General features: G+C 37.7%; 1 protein-coding gene across 2 annotated transcripts in view; it reads left to right on the top strand.

Annotated features, from left to right (window-relative positions):
- The window catches only part of SPATA17 (spermatogenesis associated 17), a 164563-nt gene extending 149035 nt beyond the window's left edge, over nt 1–15528 (top strand). The window contains exon 10 of one of the 2 annotated variants that reach the window (XM_045010250.1): nt 15316–15528. In XM_045010250.1, the coding sequence (XP_044866185.1) occupies nt 15316–15396 (81 nt within the window). In that variant the 3' untranslated portion in view covers nt 15397–15528. Of the gene's footprint in view, nt 1–5028; nt 6296–15315 lie in introns of those variants that run through there. The other variant, XM_045010251.1, reaches the window with a different exon arrangement.
- Nucleotides 15529–15745: the final 217 nt, after the last annotated feature.

The raw sequence follows: 15745 nt of genomic DNA, 5'->3' as shown, positions 1-15745 counted from the left end.
AAATAGCTTGTTTAGGGTGTCTGATGAGTTTTCATCCAGCAAAAATATTTCAGGACTACTGTGGCGCACTATTCTAAAAGGCAGACAAGTTATATCATGACTAGAGCTGGTTGAAACCCAATATATCTGTTTCACTAGACTTTTTGAGATTTCAAATTAGAGCAAAAACAAATAATTTATAAATTACTTGCAAAATGGAAATTCCAAAAAATGTCAGTGTCAGAAAATTTTCATGTTGGAATTTTGAAATTGTGTTAGAATTTTGATTCAAATTTTATTTTATATGTTTTCCATATTATAGTATTTTTATATTTACATTATGTCATAACGTCAGTAGTAGTAGTGCATACTACACATTATTACTACTGATATAATAATATGATATAATGGAATAGAGTATTTCAACTATTATTTTATTTAAAAAATAAAAGTGCTAAAGTAGCCACTTTGGAAATATATTAAATAATATAACACTTTAGTCATATATGGGGAAAAATAAGAACTTCTCAGTGGCTATTGATTAGATCTCTTCTACCCCAATCCCTCCCTACCCTCTTCCCACCCCATACCCAGTGGCCACTGCCCAACTGAGTGATTTAATCAGTTTGCATCCATGATTTTGAAGAGGAGGAACAGGTTATGTGAACAGTGAGGTAGAGAGAGCCCCCCCCATCTTGATATGGCAATAGATTATCTCATAAAGAGGAGAAAATTACTGGAAGAAGAACTGAAGCACTGACTGAGGGTTGTGCCTAATATTCTTCTTTTCCCAGATGCAATGAAAGTCAGGTTAAGTGCCACTTCATGAGAAGGGTCATTGGGAAAGTGGGCCAGGAAGACAGGATTTGGTCATATATTGACCATGACTTTTATATAAACCCCTTCAATAGAGCCAAAGTAAGAATCAATACCGATTGCTCCAACTCTTCCTTTTCACAGAAATAACAGAACAGGGACATCCTCGTATGTCTGATCTGAATAGATCAATTTGTGCAAACACTTAGTCCAAATATATATGAACTAAAAGCAGGCATAGTGATTTATAAACTCCAGCTTTAGTTGGACAATAGCATGTTGATGATGACTGTTCATCTGGATAACAATCCTGATGATAGAAGTCTCCCCATGTTATGCAGATTATCTTCATTTACAAGATGTATTTTGATTTCGGTGGCTAAACAATGTTGCATGAAATATCTAGGTGTCAATTTAACTCACAGTTGGATTAACTCTAGTAGTCAAACTATATTCTCTTGCTGAAAATACAACAAAAACACACACACACAAAAAGAGGTCTACTGAGTCAGCAAAAAGTAATAACATTGTGCATGGGAAAAATCACAGTGGCCAAATTGGCACTACTTCCATAAATTATTTTTGTGTTTCTAATCTTCCCCATAGAGATCCTTTTCAAAACTACTAGGAGAATTGCTATCTTCCACATCCTCATTTATTTAGATGAAATTAAGAGAGAGAGAGAGAGAGATACTTACCCCATAGTGCACCACCTAGTATCTTAGAGGATACTGCTGTGCAGACCCAATTAATAACACTAGTTTTATAATAAAGTGGGGATAAACACAAGTATTGTAACAAAGGAGAACAAAAGGATTGTAAGAACGTTAATTTTCCTTCCCAGGCAGCAAAAACTGCCTCAGAAAAGGTCTTATCTTGCAGTGAAACTACCACCTTTAAAATCTGGGATAAAACCAGAGTTATGGCCAGCCTTTCTCCTCCACTTTAAAACCAATTAGGTATACTTCAAATCTCCTTCCGGGAGACACTAATTCCATTTTTTGTGTATGCACAAGTGGGAAGGGAGAAGAGATAGGATTGCAGAGAATGGATTGGTCATTTAGAAATAAGATAAAACTGGACATGGAGGAGTTATGGAAAAACATTTACTTTGCTCAGTATTCCAGCCTTTAGCTACCTACAGTTAAACACTTTGCCCTTAATCCATGTTCTTAATCCATAATCTCTGGCAGATTTCCAGATACTTCTTGCAGACACTGAAAGAATAACAACCAATTCTGGCTCAAAGGGTATTATCAGGTTTTTTTGTGTTTAGAAAAATCATCAAACTAGAAATGGAAGATAAATGTAATTATATGAAAAGGAGAAAAATCTCTCAAAAAGGACATTTTTATTTGAGTAGTGGTTGCTGATCTAGTGATGGCTGCCTCCTCTCCCATCTGTGTTACGATTACACAATCTTGTTTCAGTTAGTTCAGGATAGCCTCTCAGCTGAAAAAGATTTTCAGACATTTCAGATGCATGCTGTAGAGGGTGAAATGTAATGTAACTCCCTGACTTTATGGTGTGACTGTCCTAAAACACAAGAACACTGATCCAATACTCGCTCTTTAATATAACAGAAAAGTTAAGATATACCCTTGACCACCTAGTGGTTGTATTGAGACATCCAGTGAAGGATATTTACCCGTAGCAACATGCGAGGCTCATAACACCTCTCTAAGTTGTGACAAGAGGTGTATTGGCTGAGATTTGAAAAAGAAAAGATGCACCAGGTAATATTGTAAGGCTCAGAATGTTCTAAAGCATCTTAAACTCACAAATTGTGACAAAGAAGAAGATGAAAGATAATACTAAAACAGGCAGTAGACTTAAAATAATGTAATTGGTTCACTTCATTGCATGATAATTGCAAACATTTTAACTATTCTGAATAAAGAGTCATTACTAAGGCTGGAAAAGGAGTTCGAGTGCATCTTCTTACGCCCCATCTCTCCTGTTCAGTACGTTTTTCAGTGCTCTCAGAAATACTGTACTGTGCATTGCTTTGTTCAGGTATTTGCACAGGAGCATTCACACATGCAAATTCTGCAAAATAAATACAAAATCTTTATTCTGTTACTGATTTAGGAATATTTCATGTTTTTTCCAATTAATTTTGAAGTCTAATCAATCACATAAAACTAGAAATGTCTGTAACTGTTTTTTCTTAACTCAGAGCTTTTCTAGACAAACAATTAGTGCACGACAAGCTGAGTTGTTAATCTACATAAGGGGTTCTCAAACTGGGGGTCAGGATCCCTCAGGGGGTCGCAAGGTTATTACATAGGGGGTTGCGAGGTTATTATATGAGGGGGTCGCAAGCTGTCAGCCTCGACCCCAAACCCTGCTTTGCCTCCAGCATTTATAATGGTGTTAAATATATAAAAAAGTGTTTTAATTTATTGGGGGGGGTCGCACTCAGAGACTTGCTATGTGAAAGGGGTCACCAGTACAAAAGTTTGAGAGCCACTGATCTACAGACTAACCATCCATGTGGACCCTGCTGCTGCACACTAGAAGTTCTCTAGTGCATGTTGTGTACTGCCGGTCAAACCACATTAGGAGACTTTAAGTGCACAGCAGCAGAGTCCACATGGACAGTTAGCACATGGCACACTGGAGTGCTGTAGATTTACACTCCCCTTGCCATGCACTCAGTGTTTGTGTAAACATGCCTTTACACTCATCTAAACTGAACCAACTCAAAACCATACTGCATCAAACCACCACTATTTCTAACCTGAGGAAGCCAAGCCTGAACTAACCTTAACCATCTGAGTTGCTGAGTTCAGCCTACTAGAATTAATTCAAAACGCTCGCTCACGTGTAAAAACCAATTAAGAACAAATTAGAACCACCTCCAACCCACTAGAATTAAGCCAGTTACTTACAATCTGTTGGATTCAAAACTAACTCTGATTTACCTACCAAAAAAAAAAAAATCACAGCTCACTGCCAGAAATCTGATCCAGAACAGCGTAAAAAATGCCAAACTGGAATCACTTCTAAGCATCAGATATCACTTCAGATTAACCTGACCATTGTTTCATGTGGTTCTGACTTTTACTGGTAAAGTGAAAAGTGGTTTGCCATTGTCAATTCAGAATTTATTCCACCTTAGTTCCTGCTGGCATGATTCTGTCAATTTAAGATAGATGCAACTTGATCGGGGCAGGTTAAAAGTGTTTTTTGGCTTTAGTCCAGCAAGTTAAACATGGTGCTGGGCTGGTCTTGGCAGACCACAGTTGGCTCTGGAAAGAGAATGCTAGAGTTGAGCATAGTAGACAATGGAAGAGCAGCATATAAATGTCATAAATCAAGATACTCATGCCTAAATGCATTATTTTCTAGCACGTATCCTATTGCCAGCAGTTGGAAAGTGAGCGATCATCAGGCCAAAGAATTAGTATAAGGATGCAAGGTCTCTGTTTACATTCCCACCCCCTTACTTTTCATCAAAAGCTTTTAAAGACAGTGTTTTTATATGTACACAGGATTGTAATGTTAGGCATAGTTCCACCTCACTTGGATTAATATCCTCATAAAAGGTTTATTTATTACTCATCAGTGTGTTTTCATTTTTGACAAATGTCATTTATACACCTTAGATAAATTAAGATGAAGCTACTAAATGTCTACTCCCCTTTTAAAAAATGCTTTTTGAACGTGGCCTGCAATAAATCGCGATTTGAATGACAATAGCAAATAAATAACTCTTGGGATTCTGAATACCAATCAAACTATTTCACCTGCACATTTGTTTTTTAGCCCAGATTCAGTAAAGTTCAAGGGTATCCAAGTATGAAATAGCTTATGAAGAAATTCACATTGCTTTCTTAATTTAATTTACTTGTAAAAAAGACCACATTAGTTCAGAAAATAGAATATCGTCTTTGGCAATTTTGGTTCAAATATAGATATTGGGCCTGTTCAGACATAGGCAGAACAAAAATTTGGATAGTGCAGTTTCCACAGATAATTTTAATAATGTGTATGAAAGTATAATACAGTATACACTGTAACGTTTGCTTTTGCAGACTAGTCTGTGAAGAATATTACACTTTTTAAAACTGAGGCTGGGATCGGAATTTGCCAAAAAGGGGAGTCCTACCCTGAAAAGTGACTATGTAAAAGTGCCAATTTTCTCTTCCATAGATCTGTTTCTTGTGTGTATTCAGAGTTACGGCTGCATAGAATTAATAAAAAATAAGGTTTTGTTTCTTTTTACAGCATTGCAGAGCCAATACAGATATGGAAGAAAGAGCTGGATTCTAACCTGGCTTCCACATCAGCAATAGACTTTTTAACCAAGTTCAAATTATAGGGCTGAATTCTGATCTTACTTACACTTACTTGGGCAACTCCAATGAATGCAGTGGGGTTGCAGGTGTGATGAGGGCTGAATTTGAAGCACAGATCGTTATTACTGCTGAGATTGCACAAGCCAAAAAGAAAAGTACTCTACTGTTGTCATATCCCAGGCTAAATTTAGAGGGGAAATAATCCCATTGATCCAAGTCTTGATGTCCTTACCCAGTTTCCACTCAGGCCTTTCTCAGGCAAAACTCTCATGGAAGCTAGCATCTGGTTTGCCTTAGTAAAAACTGAGTAAGAACATCCAGAATTGGCCCACTTAAAATGTTCACTGTGTACAATTACTGTAAAATACCCAGTTTTTATGAGAAGTGTTTGTCATTACCAAAGAATTGGAAATATTAAACAGTGACTTGAGCAGTCACATTACCTAAAACTTCATTCTCTTCTATCAAGCCATTGCTTGGCCCTTGCAGCTGTGCACGAGAGTAAGGGGATGTCCTTTTACTCCCCGGCGTGGACTACCTGTACCATGGCTAGCAGTGTGGGGAGGGAAGTACACTCCACAGAGCTGCTATATCTCCCCTCCCATCCTGTGCAGGTACATTGGACAGGATGGGGTGGGGGCTGGGCAAAGCCAAGGCTCCATCTTCAACACACCAGCCAGCATAGCTGTGCTAGGGGGAAGAACAGTGTGCAGGTATAGATCTGGCAGGGTGCTTCCTCCCTAGGGCAGCAGGGAGATCATGAGACAGAGTCACAGTCTCCCCTGCAGGGCTGTTCCAGATGCTCTGCCTCCTCACACTAGGCAGATCATACAGTAAGGATCTAGACCTATGTAATTATCAGATTAGTCCTTTTTCAAATTCATCAGCAGTAATTGGAAATCTTTCATAATTTTAGCAAGCCCTGCTTGCATTTGATTTTTTCATTTATAACTCCCAAGAGGAAATGTGTGTAAACCAGTTTTAAGGCTTAGTAAAATTTAAGTATAATTATAATGAAATATTTGTTGCATAAAGTAAACAGCAATTAATGTTTTCTTCCTCTATTTGAAAGCTATTAAAATAGTGTTGCTAGACTTCCTACTGTGAGAATAATTTCTTGATTTTGTGCAACATATTATCATATGCTTCCTGTCAATAAAAGAGCAAACTAACAAGCAGAAAAAAGTTGCCTGATGAAAGTGTCATACAGAAGAATATAAAATTGGCTTTTGTAATGGCTAGGCAATATTCCTTTTTATTTTAAGATCTAATGACACGTTGATTCAAAGGGTAAGATTTTCACTTATAAAATCAATAAAGTAAGTTGAAAATTGCCCTCTACATTACTCAGTCAGTCTTTTTGAATCAGAGTGTTTATTGTTGTCAGTGTTGTTTGCGTTTGCAAGTGGTAATTAGGGATTTAACTAGACATCACATTTGGAGCTTGTCAAGAAGTTCCATTAAGTCTAAGTGCAGACAAGCAGCCAGTTAAGGATGGACATTGCAAGGAATAGAGGGAAACAATATCACAACATTATGGGCTGGATTTTGATTGGCTGCTCTGCTGGCACACGATATGGGAAAGGTAAAGGGTCTTTTCCTTACTTGAATTCCCTTGCAGAAGCTATTTGTGATTTCATTCCTTGCACTCTCCTGAGTGAACTGACTATAGAAAGGTAAGAATTGTTAAGAGTATTAGCCATTCCAAAGGGGTGGGGGTATGTCCATGGCCTTTTCCCCTTCTCCACTGTGTCAGACAGCTAACAAGGAGATCACACACTACACTGTTACGTATTTCAGTGCTGTTCTCCCACTGCAGGGAGCTTCCAACAGGCACCGTGCCTCCCTGAGAGTCAATACCCCCACATGGCCACAATGATGGCCGATGTCTAATACATACCTTTGTTAGTATAGCCTATTTTAAGGGGCTAAGTGACCCAATTGGTTAACACATTAGCTTTTCAACTTTATAGTCTTAAGTCACAGGAGACCTCTCTCTGGTTTGTGGACATTAGCCCACATCAGAAAACACAACTGGCAGTCTGTGCCCACCAGCCACAAAAAACCACTGTTCTGTCATGCATTTGCATCCTGTACTTCCTGGCTAATTACTTGGAGGGGCTATCCACAAGAAATAGTTCCTGCTACCCAGGAGAAGTGGGTAGCCATTATTAATGTCCCAGCTCATATCTCTCAGTAGCTCTCATGAGCAATGCTGCTTAAGGGGTCTAAATATACTGGTGGGAATTAAAAATTATAGTCCAGACCCCTTTCACTAGCTGAAATATTGTAAACCTGTATCACTGGGGCCAGGATTGGTGTCAATGTACTTTGTGTGAAAAGTACAATAGAAGCATTAGTATTTGACAGCCCTGGTTGAAATAAGTGAAATTAATGGAGCTCTTTTCATATACGACAAGGCCATGGCACCCCTTTCATGCTGCTTACAGACAGAAAAAAGTCAATACTTTTTTATTACTTGACACTGACCTACATTCTGCACTACAAGTGCCAGGCCCACTAATTGGTTTCAGTTGTGAGAAAAGTTTGCCCCAAAGAAACATTGGAGCAGATAAATCAATCTTTTTTAGGGTAGCTTAGTGGGTTTTGAGCACTTGAAATTACATTTGTGTTGTATTGACAGAATGGGTTGTTATACTCATTTTGTCATGTCACAAGCCCTTGTACTAGTTGGAAATGTTGTTAACCAGTACTGATAAATTTACAAAGCAAGAATTTGGCTAGATCAACATTTTATTTTTATAACAGATTTCCACTTCTGATCTGCTTTCTTTGTTAGAAATCTCTGTGGTTATTAAAAGGTCATGGGGCTTATGAGGACAGCTCAGTTTAAAGCTCTAATTTTACTATCACAGGCACTAACATCAAGGATATACTTACACATGGACACCTAGAGTTACATAGAAAGGATCATACTATATCAATGATTATTTTAAACAGTATCCCTGATTTAATCCTTCTTTAAAAATAAATGGCATATGTCTCAGGATATTGACTCATAATGGACATTAAGCAGAGATGAGTTGAATACCCCTGCTAGCAGTACTCACTAATCCAAGGACAGAGTGAGGATTTTGGTAACTGTGTCCCTACGTAGCATAACATTACATTTTTTTCATGACAGCATATATTGTTACTTCTGGTTGCCATTTTTGTACCAAATATGACTGTCATGACTGCATGTCTTGCACTGGATAGAACATGTCATCACAGCACTTATTTTGATGTCAGTTTTTTTTTCTGAGACCCATATAGATTTGTTTACCTTTTCTCAGAGCATATTGTCACAAATGACATTGTGCAGTGGTGATAATGTATTGGGCTGTCTTGTAGATTGCCCAGGTTGGTTCAGAAGAAACCTTGGTCTGTGGATCACGAGTCTAGGGAGAATGTTGTTTATTGCAGAGGTTACACAATTAACCTTTGGAGAAGAAGTATGTGGAGCTGTTCCAGTCTGTCATGGCAATCTATATTTAGGTACCTCTTTAAAAATGGAACTTTATCACCATAGACAAAGGACATTCAAAGTTCACATCACAAGCCATAACGTTCCAAGTTCAGCAACTGCCCATCAGCTTCATAGTTAATTACAGGCTTAATGCAGAATTATGGAGGGAAATTCTATGGTCTGTGTTATACAGGAGGTCAGAGTAGATGATCATAATAGTCCCCTCTGGCCTTAGCATCCAAAAGTTTGGGAGGTAGGTAGGTGCTGCTTTCTGCCTACTTTTGTTTTGGATTGAAGTAATAGGCTTTCCTTCTTCAAGCTGATGCCTAACTATAGTTCCAACTTCTACCACACATTGCTTGATAAGACCTCAGAAAGGCATTTTTTGGTTATGTGCATATTTATGCACTGTACTCTCCATGTTATTGTTGAAAGAAACTATTAATTTTTTTTGCTGGAAACACGAGGGGCCATTTTTGAACAGCCTTCTAACGGGTACCCATGTGTGCACATATAGCTTTGCAAATGTCCATATAGTTTCCGCACACAAGTGATAAAATTTACACGTGCAAAGATTATTTCTGTTCAAAAAGGGGGGGGATTGCTTGTAAATTCTATTACTTGTGTTCAGTCAATTGTGTGTGCAAAATGGAGCATCTGTTTTGAATGTTAGATGTAATTAAAATCTTGAATTTTAATTTTGAAGCCATTTTATAAAGTGTTGCTGAATCAAAATGATCAGAAGTACCAATTGCCCTCAGTCAGATGTAAAATTTCTTTGGAAATGATTTTTATCAACAACATCCCCAATCTAAACTACTTGAGCATTAATTGTAAATTTTTTATTTTTTTTTACAAAGTCCATATTGCAATCACAGGAGTCATAAGAACATAAGACTGGTCATACTGGGTCAGACCAAAGGTCCATCCAGTTCAGTATCCAGTCTGCCAACAGTGGCCAATGCCAGGTGCCCCAGAGAGAGTGAACCTAACAGGTAATGATCAAGTGATCTCTCTCCTGCCATCCAGCTCCACCCTCTGACAAACAGATGCTAGGGACACCATTCCTTACCCATCCTGGCTAATAGCCATTAATAGGCTTAACCTCCATGAATTTATCTAGTTCTCTTTTAAACGCTGTTATAGTCCTAACCTTCACAATCTTCTCAGGCAAGGAGTTCCACAGGTTGACTGTGCGCTGTGTGAAGAAGAACTTCCTTTTATTTGTTTTAAAACTGCTGCCCATTACTTTCATTTGGTGGCCCCTAGTTCTTATATTATGGGAACAAGTAAATAACTTTTCCTTATTCCCTTTCTCCACACCACTCATGATTTTATATACCTCTATCATATCCCCCCTTAGTCTTCTCTTTTCCAAGCTGAAGAGTCCTAGTCTCTTTAGTCTCTCCACAAATGGGACCCGTTCCAAACCCCTAATCATTTTAGTTGCCCTTCTCTGAACCTTTTCTAATGCCAGTATATCTTTTTTGAGATGAGGAGACCACATCTGTACGCAGTATTCAAGATGCAGGCGTACCATGGATTTATATAAAGGCAATAAGATATTCTCCATCTTATTCTCTCTCTCTTTTTTAATGATTCCTAACATCCTGTTTGCTTTTTTGACTGCCGCTGCACACTGCGTGGACGTTTTGAGAGAACTATCCACGATGACTCCAAGATCTCTTTCCTCATTAGTTGTAGCTAAATTAGCCCCCATCATATTGTATGTATAGTTGGGGATATTTTTTCCAATGTGCATTACTTTTCATTTAACCACATTAATTTCATTTGCCATTTTGTTGCCCAATCACTTAGTTTTGTGAGATCTTTTTGAAGTTCTTCACAGTCTGCTTTGGTCTTAACTATCTTGAGAGTCTTCTGACTGAGACAGTTCTTTGCTTGCTGACTATATGCTGCCCCTTTTTAAAATCTTTTCTCCATAGGTGAGGAGTAGACATGACAATCAAATAGGTCAATGCATTTAAAAGGTCCCCAAGTCTTGTTAAACTCTAGCAGTCTGACTACAGCAGCTTACGTTTCCTCCAGTAAAATAATTCAGAGTTCAACACGTTTGAAAATGAGAAGTGATTTATTGATTTGGTTTGGGGATTTAAAAAAACAGTGATCTCATCCTGCTTCCTGGCCAATCTGTAGAGAACACAGGTCAGATCCCATTGGCTACAGCCAAGGCGCACACAGTACAAGTTAAAAAGGATATGGTGCAAAAGTTTCATGAAGCTTACCTTTGTACCTTACTACCCCAGTCCTGGGGCTGTTCAGTGTAGGGCCTCTCCCCGCTGTACATTAGTGCAGAGTAGTGGTACACTAATATATACCAACTGCAAAACAGCCATAAATAGCTGAAACAGCAAAGGATTGACAAGTTAAAAGATAGTGTGGACCATACCTCTTTTCCTCCATTCATGCCCCCAATATAAGCAGCTGGAAGGGGAGGTGGTGTAGGATTCTGTACACTATATTTGTGTCACTTAAGCATCCACTTGAACTGGGGTAATCATCTCAGGGATAGACAAACCGACTCCATATGCAGAATCCACCAATAGTACGTTGCAAAGTGGCCACACTGGACTGGAGGATCTAGTCCTCTATTTCATTATCTTCTATTATACCTGTTATAGGAAATGCATAGGAAATGGCAAATGCAGCTGGAAAAAAATCAATCACAGGTATGCCATCTGGAAAATGGCCCTGCTTACATATTGCTATTGAGTTTTTGTGGTGAGAGCCTTTTGACTGCGTTGATTAATTGTATAGCCAATGGATTGAATACACTTGTAGTTCATTTTGAAAAATGTTCAAGAGACCAAATAACCAAACTCAGACAAATTTATTGTCTAAAGACAAAACAGTACCATACGTAAAGGAAACATGCATGCCCTCCTTCTGGGAAGTAATTCTTATCTCACAGCATGTTCATCTTACACAGAAGTATGCTTTGGAAATATGCATTTAAACAAGCTATATTTATAGTAGGGTGACCAGATGTCCCGATTTTATAGGGGCAGTCCCGATTTTGGGGTCTTTTTCTTATATAGGCTCCTATTACCCCTCACCCCGTCTCAATTTTTCACACTTGCTGTCTAGTCACCCTAATTTACAGTATAGTTTTACAAGGTCTCTCTCTACGTCACTAAAATCCAACCCACCAGTTTGTAACAATTCCTTAACTTATTGTTTTGATACGTACTTTGTCTCTGTTTGGATACCATATTCCAAAGCAGTTGCCCGTGGAAGTATCTGTACTAGGACATTGAACGTATGTATCTTGATTTTGACATTTTGTATTTGCTAGCACCAAAGCTGACTTCAGCTTTGCAGTCTGTTATGGGATACTTACCATGAGTGAATAAGAGTAAGCAGAATACTATTCAAATATAAAGTCTGTGCTAACATTTATATATAACACAATGTGTAATATATATTAATATGGGGTGCGATACATACAGCATATACCTGTTTGGCTAACAACTAAATAAATTCACTAATGCAAATAACAACTGATTTAAAGAGAAATATCTTTTAATGAGCACAGTTTGTGAATATGTAAAAGACATTTTCCCCCATGTTAGAATTAAAATGTATCTTTCAATTGGGACTTTACAGAGTAGCTTGAGTGTAATTTATAGTTTAAAAATAAGATGCATTCACTTCACCTTCTCTGAGTTTTCATGAATTATTTTGCAATCATAGCTAAGTTGCAACTCCTTCCTCTTTGTGCTGCTCCAATGGCACAGGAGGATACAGGGGTGCTCTAATAGGAAAATCACCACATCAGATAAAGTCAGCTGTATGCTACCCACCCTCCCAGCAGGTGTTGAGTGGGGACAGAAAGGGATTTGACCAGACATGTACTATGCTCCAATGATCCCCTGTCAGAAAACCAGTCTGTAGGCTGCTCTAAGTAGCAGTAAAGAATAGGAAAGGAAGAGAAATGATGAGGCAGTATAGAAACACCCTATATGAGGCAATAAGCATACACACCCAGAGCGAGAGCATGCCAGGATACTCTGGGGCACAGTTTCCTATGCCTTCTTCCCTTTTAGTGCACCAGCAGAGCAGAGTCATAATTAAGCTCTATATATTTAAGTAAATAAATTACTCAGCTTTTTTGCTAAAAATATGTTCACATTTTTTCCTGTGTTGCAAACATGATGGTCCGTTTATTCAGTGTATTTTATATACATCTTTAATTGGTCTAACTGCACAGTCATCAGTGAATTTATTTACCCTATCAAACTGTGAGGTCTTGCCTAGATGTGGTCAAACATAACTGCTGTCGCCACGATCAGAGCCAGTTGTTTAAATACTCAGTTGTGAGTATCCAGTGAAATAGCTTTAAATAACAAGATAAACAGTACAGCTGCCAACCCAAAGTAATCTTACACTGAGGGAGTAAGTAGTACAGAAAATTTCCTCTTTGTCATTTTGACTTGGGTTTGAAGCTAGACCTGGGCTTAGTTCCAGCTCAAAAAGCCGTTCACTTCAAAGGCTCCTAAATCGTCCCAAGGAGCTAATTTTGGCAGTCAATTGTTTTTGTTTGGCCAGGCATCTTAATAGCAAATGCCGTCTGCTCTGCCAAATGAAAACTTCTTCAATGTTCAAAACCACCATTCCCAATTTTTTCCTGATAAAAGGGGTGGGTTGTTTGATAGTAGCCTTTTTTCCTTTAGTGTGTTTTTTAACCTTTTACAATTTCTTAAAAATTAAAATGAAGAGTAATTGATTTTTCTACATGAACATTAAAAATATTTTTTCCTGATCAAAACTACACAACAATTAACACCATTCTTGAATTCTAGAATGGTGTAGGTGCTAAATAAATGATGATACTATCCGTTTGGTCTCTATGAAACTAGAGCACCTTTCTGTGTTTGTCATATGTTTTCTATCCACCTATACCAATGATATCAGCATGGTGAACTCAGCAAATCAAGTACAACTATCTTTGTCTCAGGAAAGGCAATCTGTTTGCAGTTACACTGCTAGTAATTGCAATATTTATTATTGTAATCACAAGAATAGTTTTTACAGACCCTCCTGTACCACCAAAATGCTTGGGGTACCAAAAATACAATGGAAATTAAAATATAATAATGTAAAAAAGCATTAAAATAAACAAATCTATTTTACAAATACTTTGTTTCAAAAATAAAAAAAAAGGTGAAGCATGGGGCATTCTACACCTACACTGACACTGAAGATCTCTCTGGAAATAAATCTTGCAAGATGCCAAGGGACAATGGTACCTTTCAAATCAGAAAGGGAAAATGTTTTCTTTTGACTTAAGAAGTGTAACTTGCTATTTTGGGAACTTTGCATCGGAGAGTTTGCAGGCACAGGAAGCTGCCAAATGTCAGATGTTAGAAATTAAAAGTTACCTTTTGATTATTTGGTATGCAAATAAGGACCCTGGTCCTGCACCGAGAACCATGGGCAGACACCTGCATTTGTATGGGGTGCCACTGAAATCAGTAGGGTTCCACGTGAGCATAAGGATAGATCTGCATAGTACTCAGTGCCGGGTTGGAGTCAAAAGTAGAGTGGGCCAGAGAACGACCATTCTGTTTCACAACAACTTTTGAAATATGTTTTTGTTCTGCACTGGAAAGAAAATAAAACCTTCGGAATGTTTTTGTGAAATGGAATTGTATTGAACAGCTCAGTTTTTCGCTTTGAGTCTCTCTCTGGACTCCACCCTGGATATCCTTGCATCCAAAAAGAAGATTCCCCTGAGTGAAATGTTAATACAGTGCAAAGCTTTAGTTTTGCTGATGATACTAGCATTTTTTTCAGGATCCATGAAAAAAAGGCCAACACACCTCTTGTTATGATCACTTTAACCCATTGACTCCAACACTTGGGACTTTCTAGTGCAATGGGACGCGCTGTGGCTGCTCACAGTCAGGTTAATTAGTGCACATTGGGCAAAATAACTGAAGCCATTTGGCTTGGTTGCTTGTGGATTATATTTGCATTATACCACTACCATTACAGCACAAATTCACCTGTACTTGGTGTGCCAAATCTCGTTCACTTTACTCATGCAAGTATCCCCCTAAAAGAAAATATGACTGTTCATGTGAGTAAGGCAAGCAGTATTCAGTCCTGTATCTTTTCTGCCATATGTGGGTCCATGGCCAATTGATGTTGTTTTTTAATTTCTTTTCTTATTTCTATATTTGATCATTATTTTATACCAGTTCTCGTCTACTTACTAACTGAACATCCCTATTTTACTTTTTGTAAACGGGGAACATTTTAAATATTTTAAGAAAATCCTACTGGATCTTATTTGAGGCATTTTTTGCTTAACTGTTTTCCAGACAGGAGGATGCGTTTAGTGCACCATGATTTGCAAAAGGCTATAACATTCAGTCTGTGTGGCAGAGAAATACAATTTACAATACTTACAGTTATGTACAGTTTATAATACATATTTATTTTTAATTAAGTCTATTGAGCCAGAATTTTCTCCCCGATCTATAATGTACATGTTGACGTGTTTCACAATGTCATATGTAAGCTTCAGCATAGGTCTTAAATATTTTTGTGCATAATTTACATCCTAAATTTTACCTTGCGTAACAGGAAAATTAAAATGGAAGAAAGACCAGTGGAACTGTACAATATCTATAGACCTATTAACTATACTAAAAAATGAAAGTGAAAAAAACAAACACAAATACCCAAACTTTACTGTCTTTTTCTCTCTGTTTTTTCTAGGACTTCGAAACAGTGTTACCATCCATTGATCTCTTTGATAAGTTTGGACAAACATATTCCAAAGCTGGGCAAATAGTGTAAACATCTATCTATACTGTATCTATCCGGTATAAGAACTTCTGATAAGCTATAAAGCTAGCAATAAAGATCTTTGAGAAAATGCAAAGCATAATGTTGATTAACTTTACTCCAGGGACTGTAAATGTTTTCCATAAAATGTTGTATGCTACACCTATAATAAAGTAGTATCACACTACTTGATCTTTTAGAAATGCAGTTTTTAATATTAAAAATCTTTTTATAGTTCTGGCAAATGTAATGAATTAGGAAAACTGTCTGATTCATAACTCTTTTTATAAAATACTTCATTTAGAGAGAGAGAGAGAGAGAAATTAATGGAAAAATCACAGATAAGATCCAGCAACTGTGT

This window comes from Mauremys mutica, chromosome 3, assembly GCF_020497125.1.
Source record: "Mauremys mutica isolate MM-2020 ecotype Southern chromosome 3, ASM2049712v1, whole genome shotgun sequence".
Taxonomy (NCBI): domain Eukaryota; kingdom Metazoa; phylum Chordata; order Testudines; family Geoemydidae; genus Mauremys; species Mauremys mutica.
Note: the sequence above shows the minus strand (reverse complement) of the source record. Positions and strands in the feature narration are given on the sequence as shown.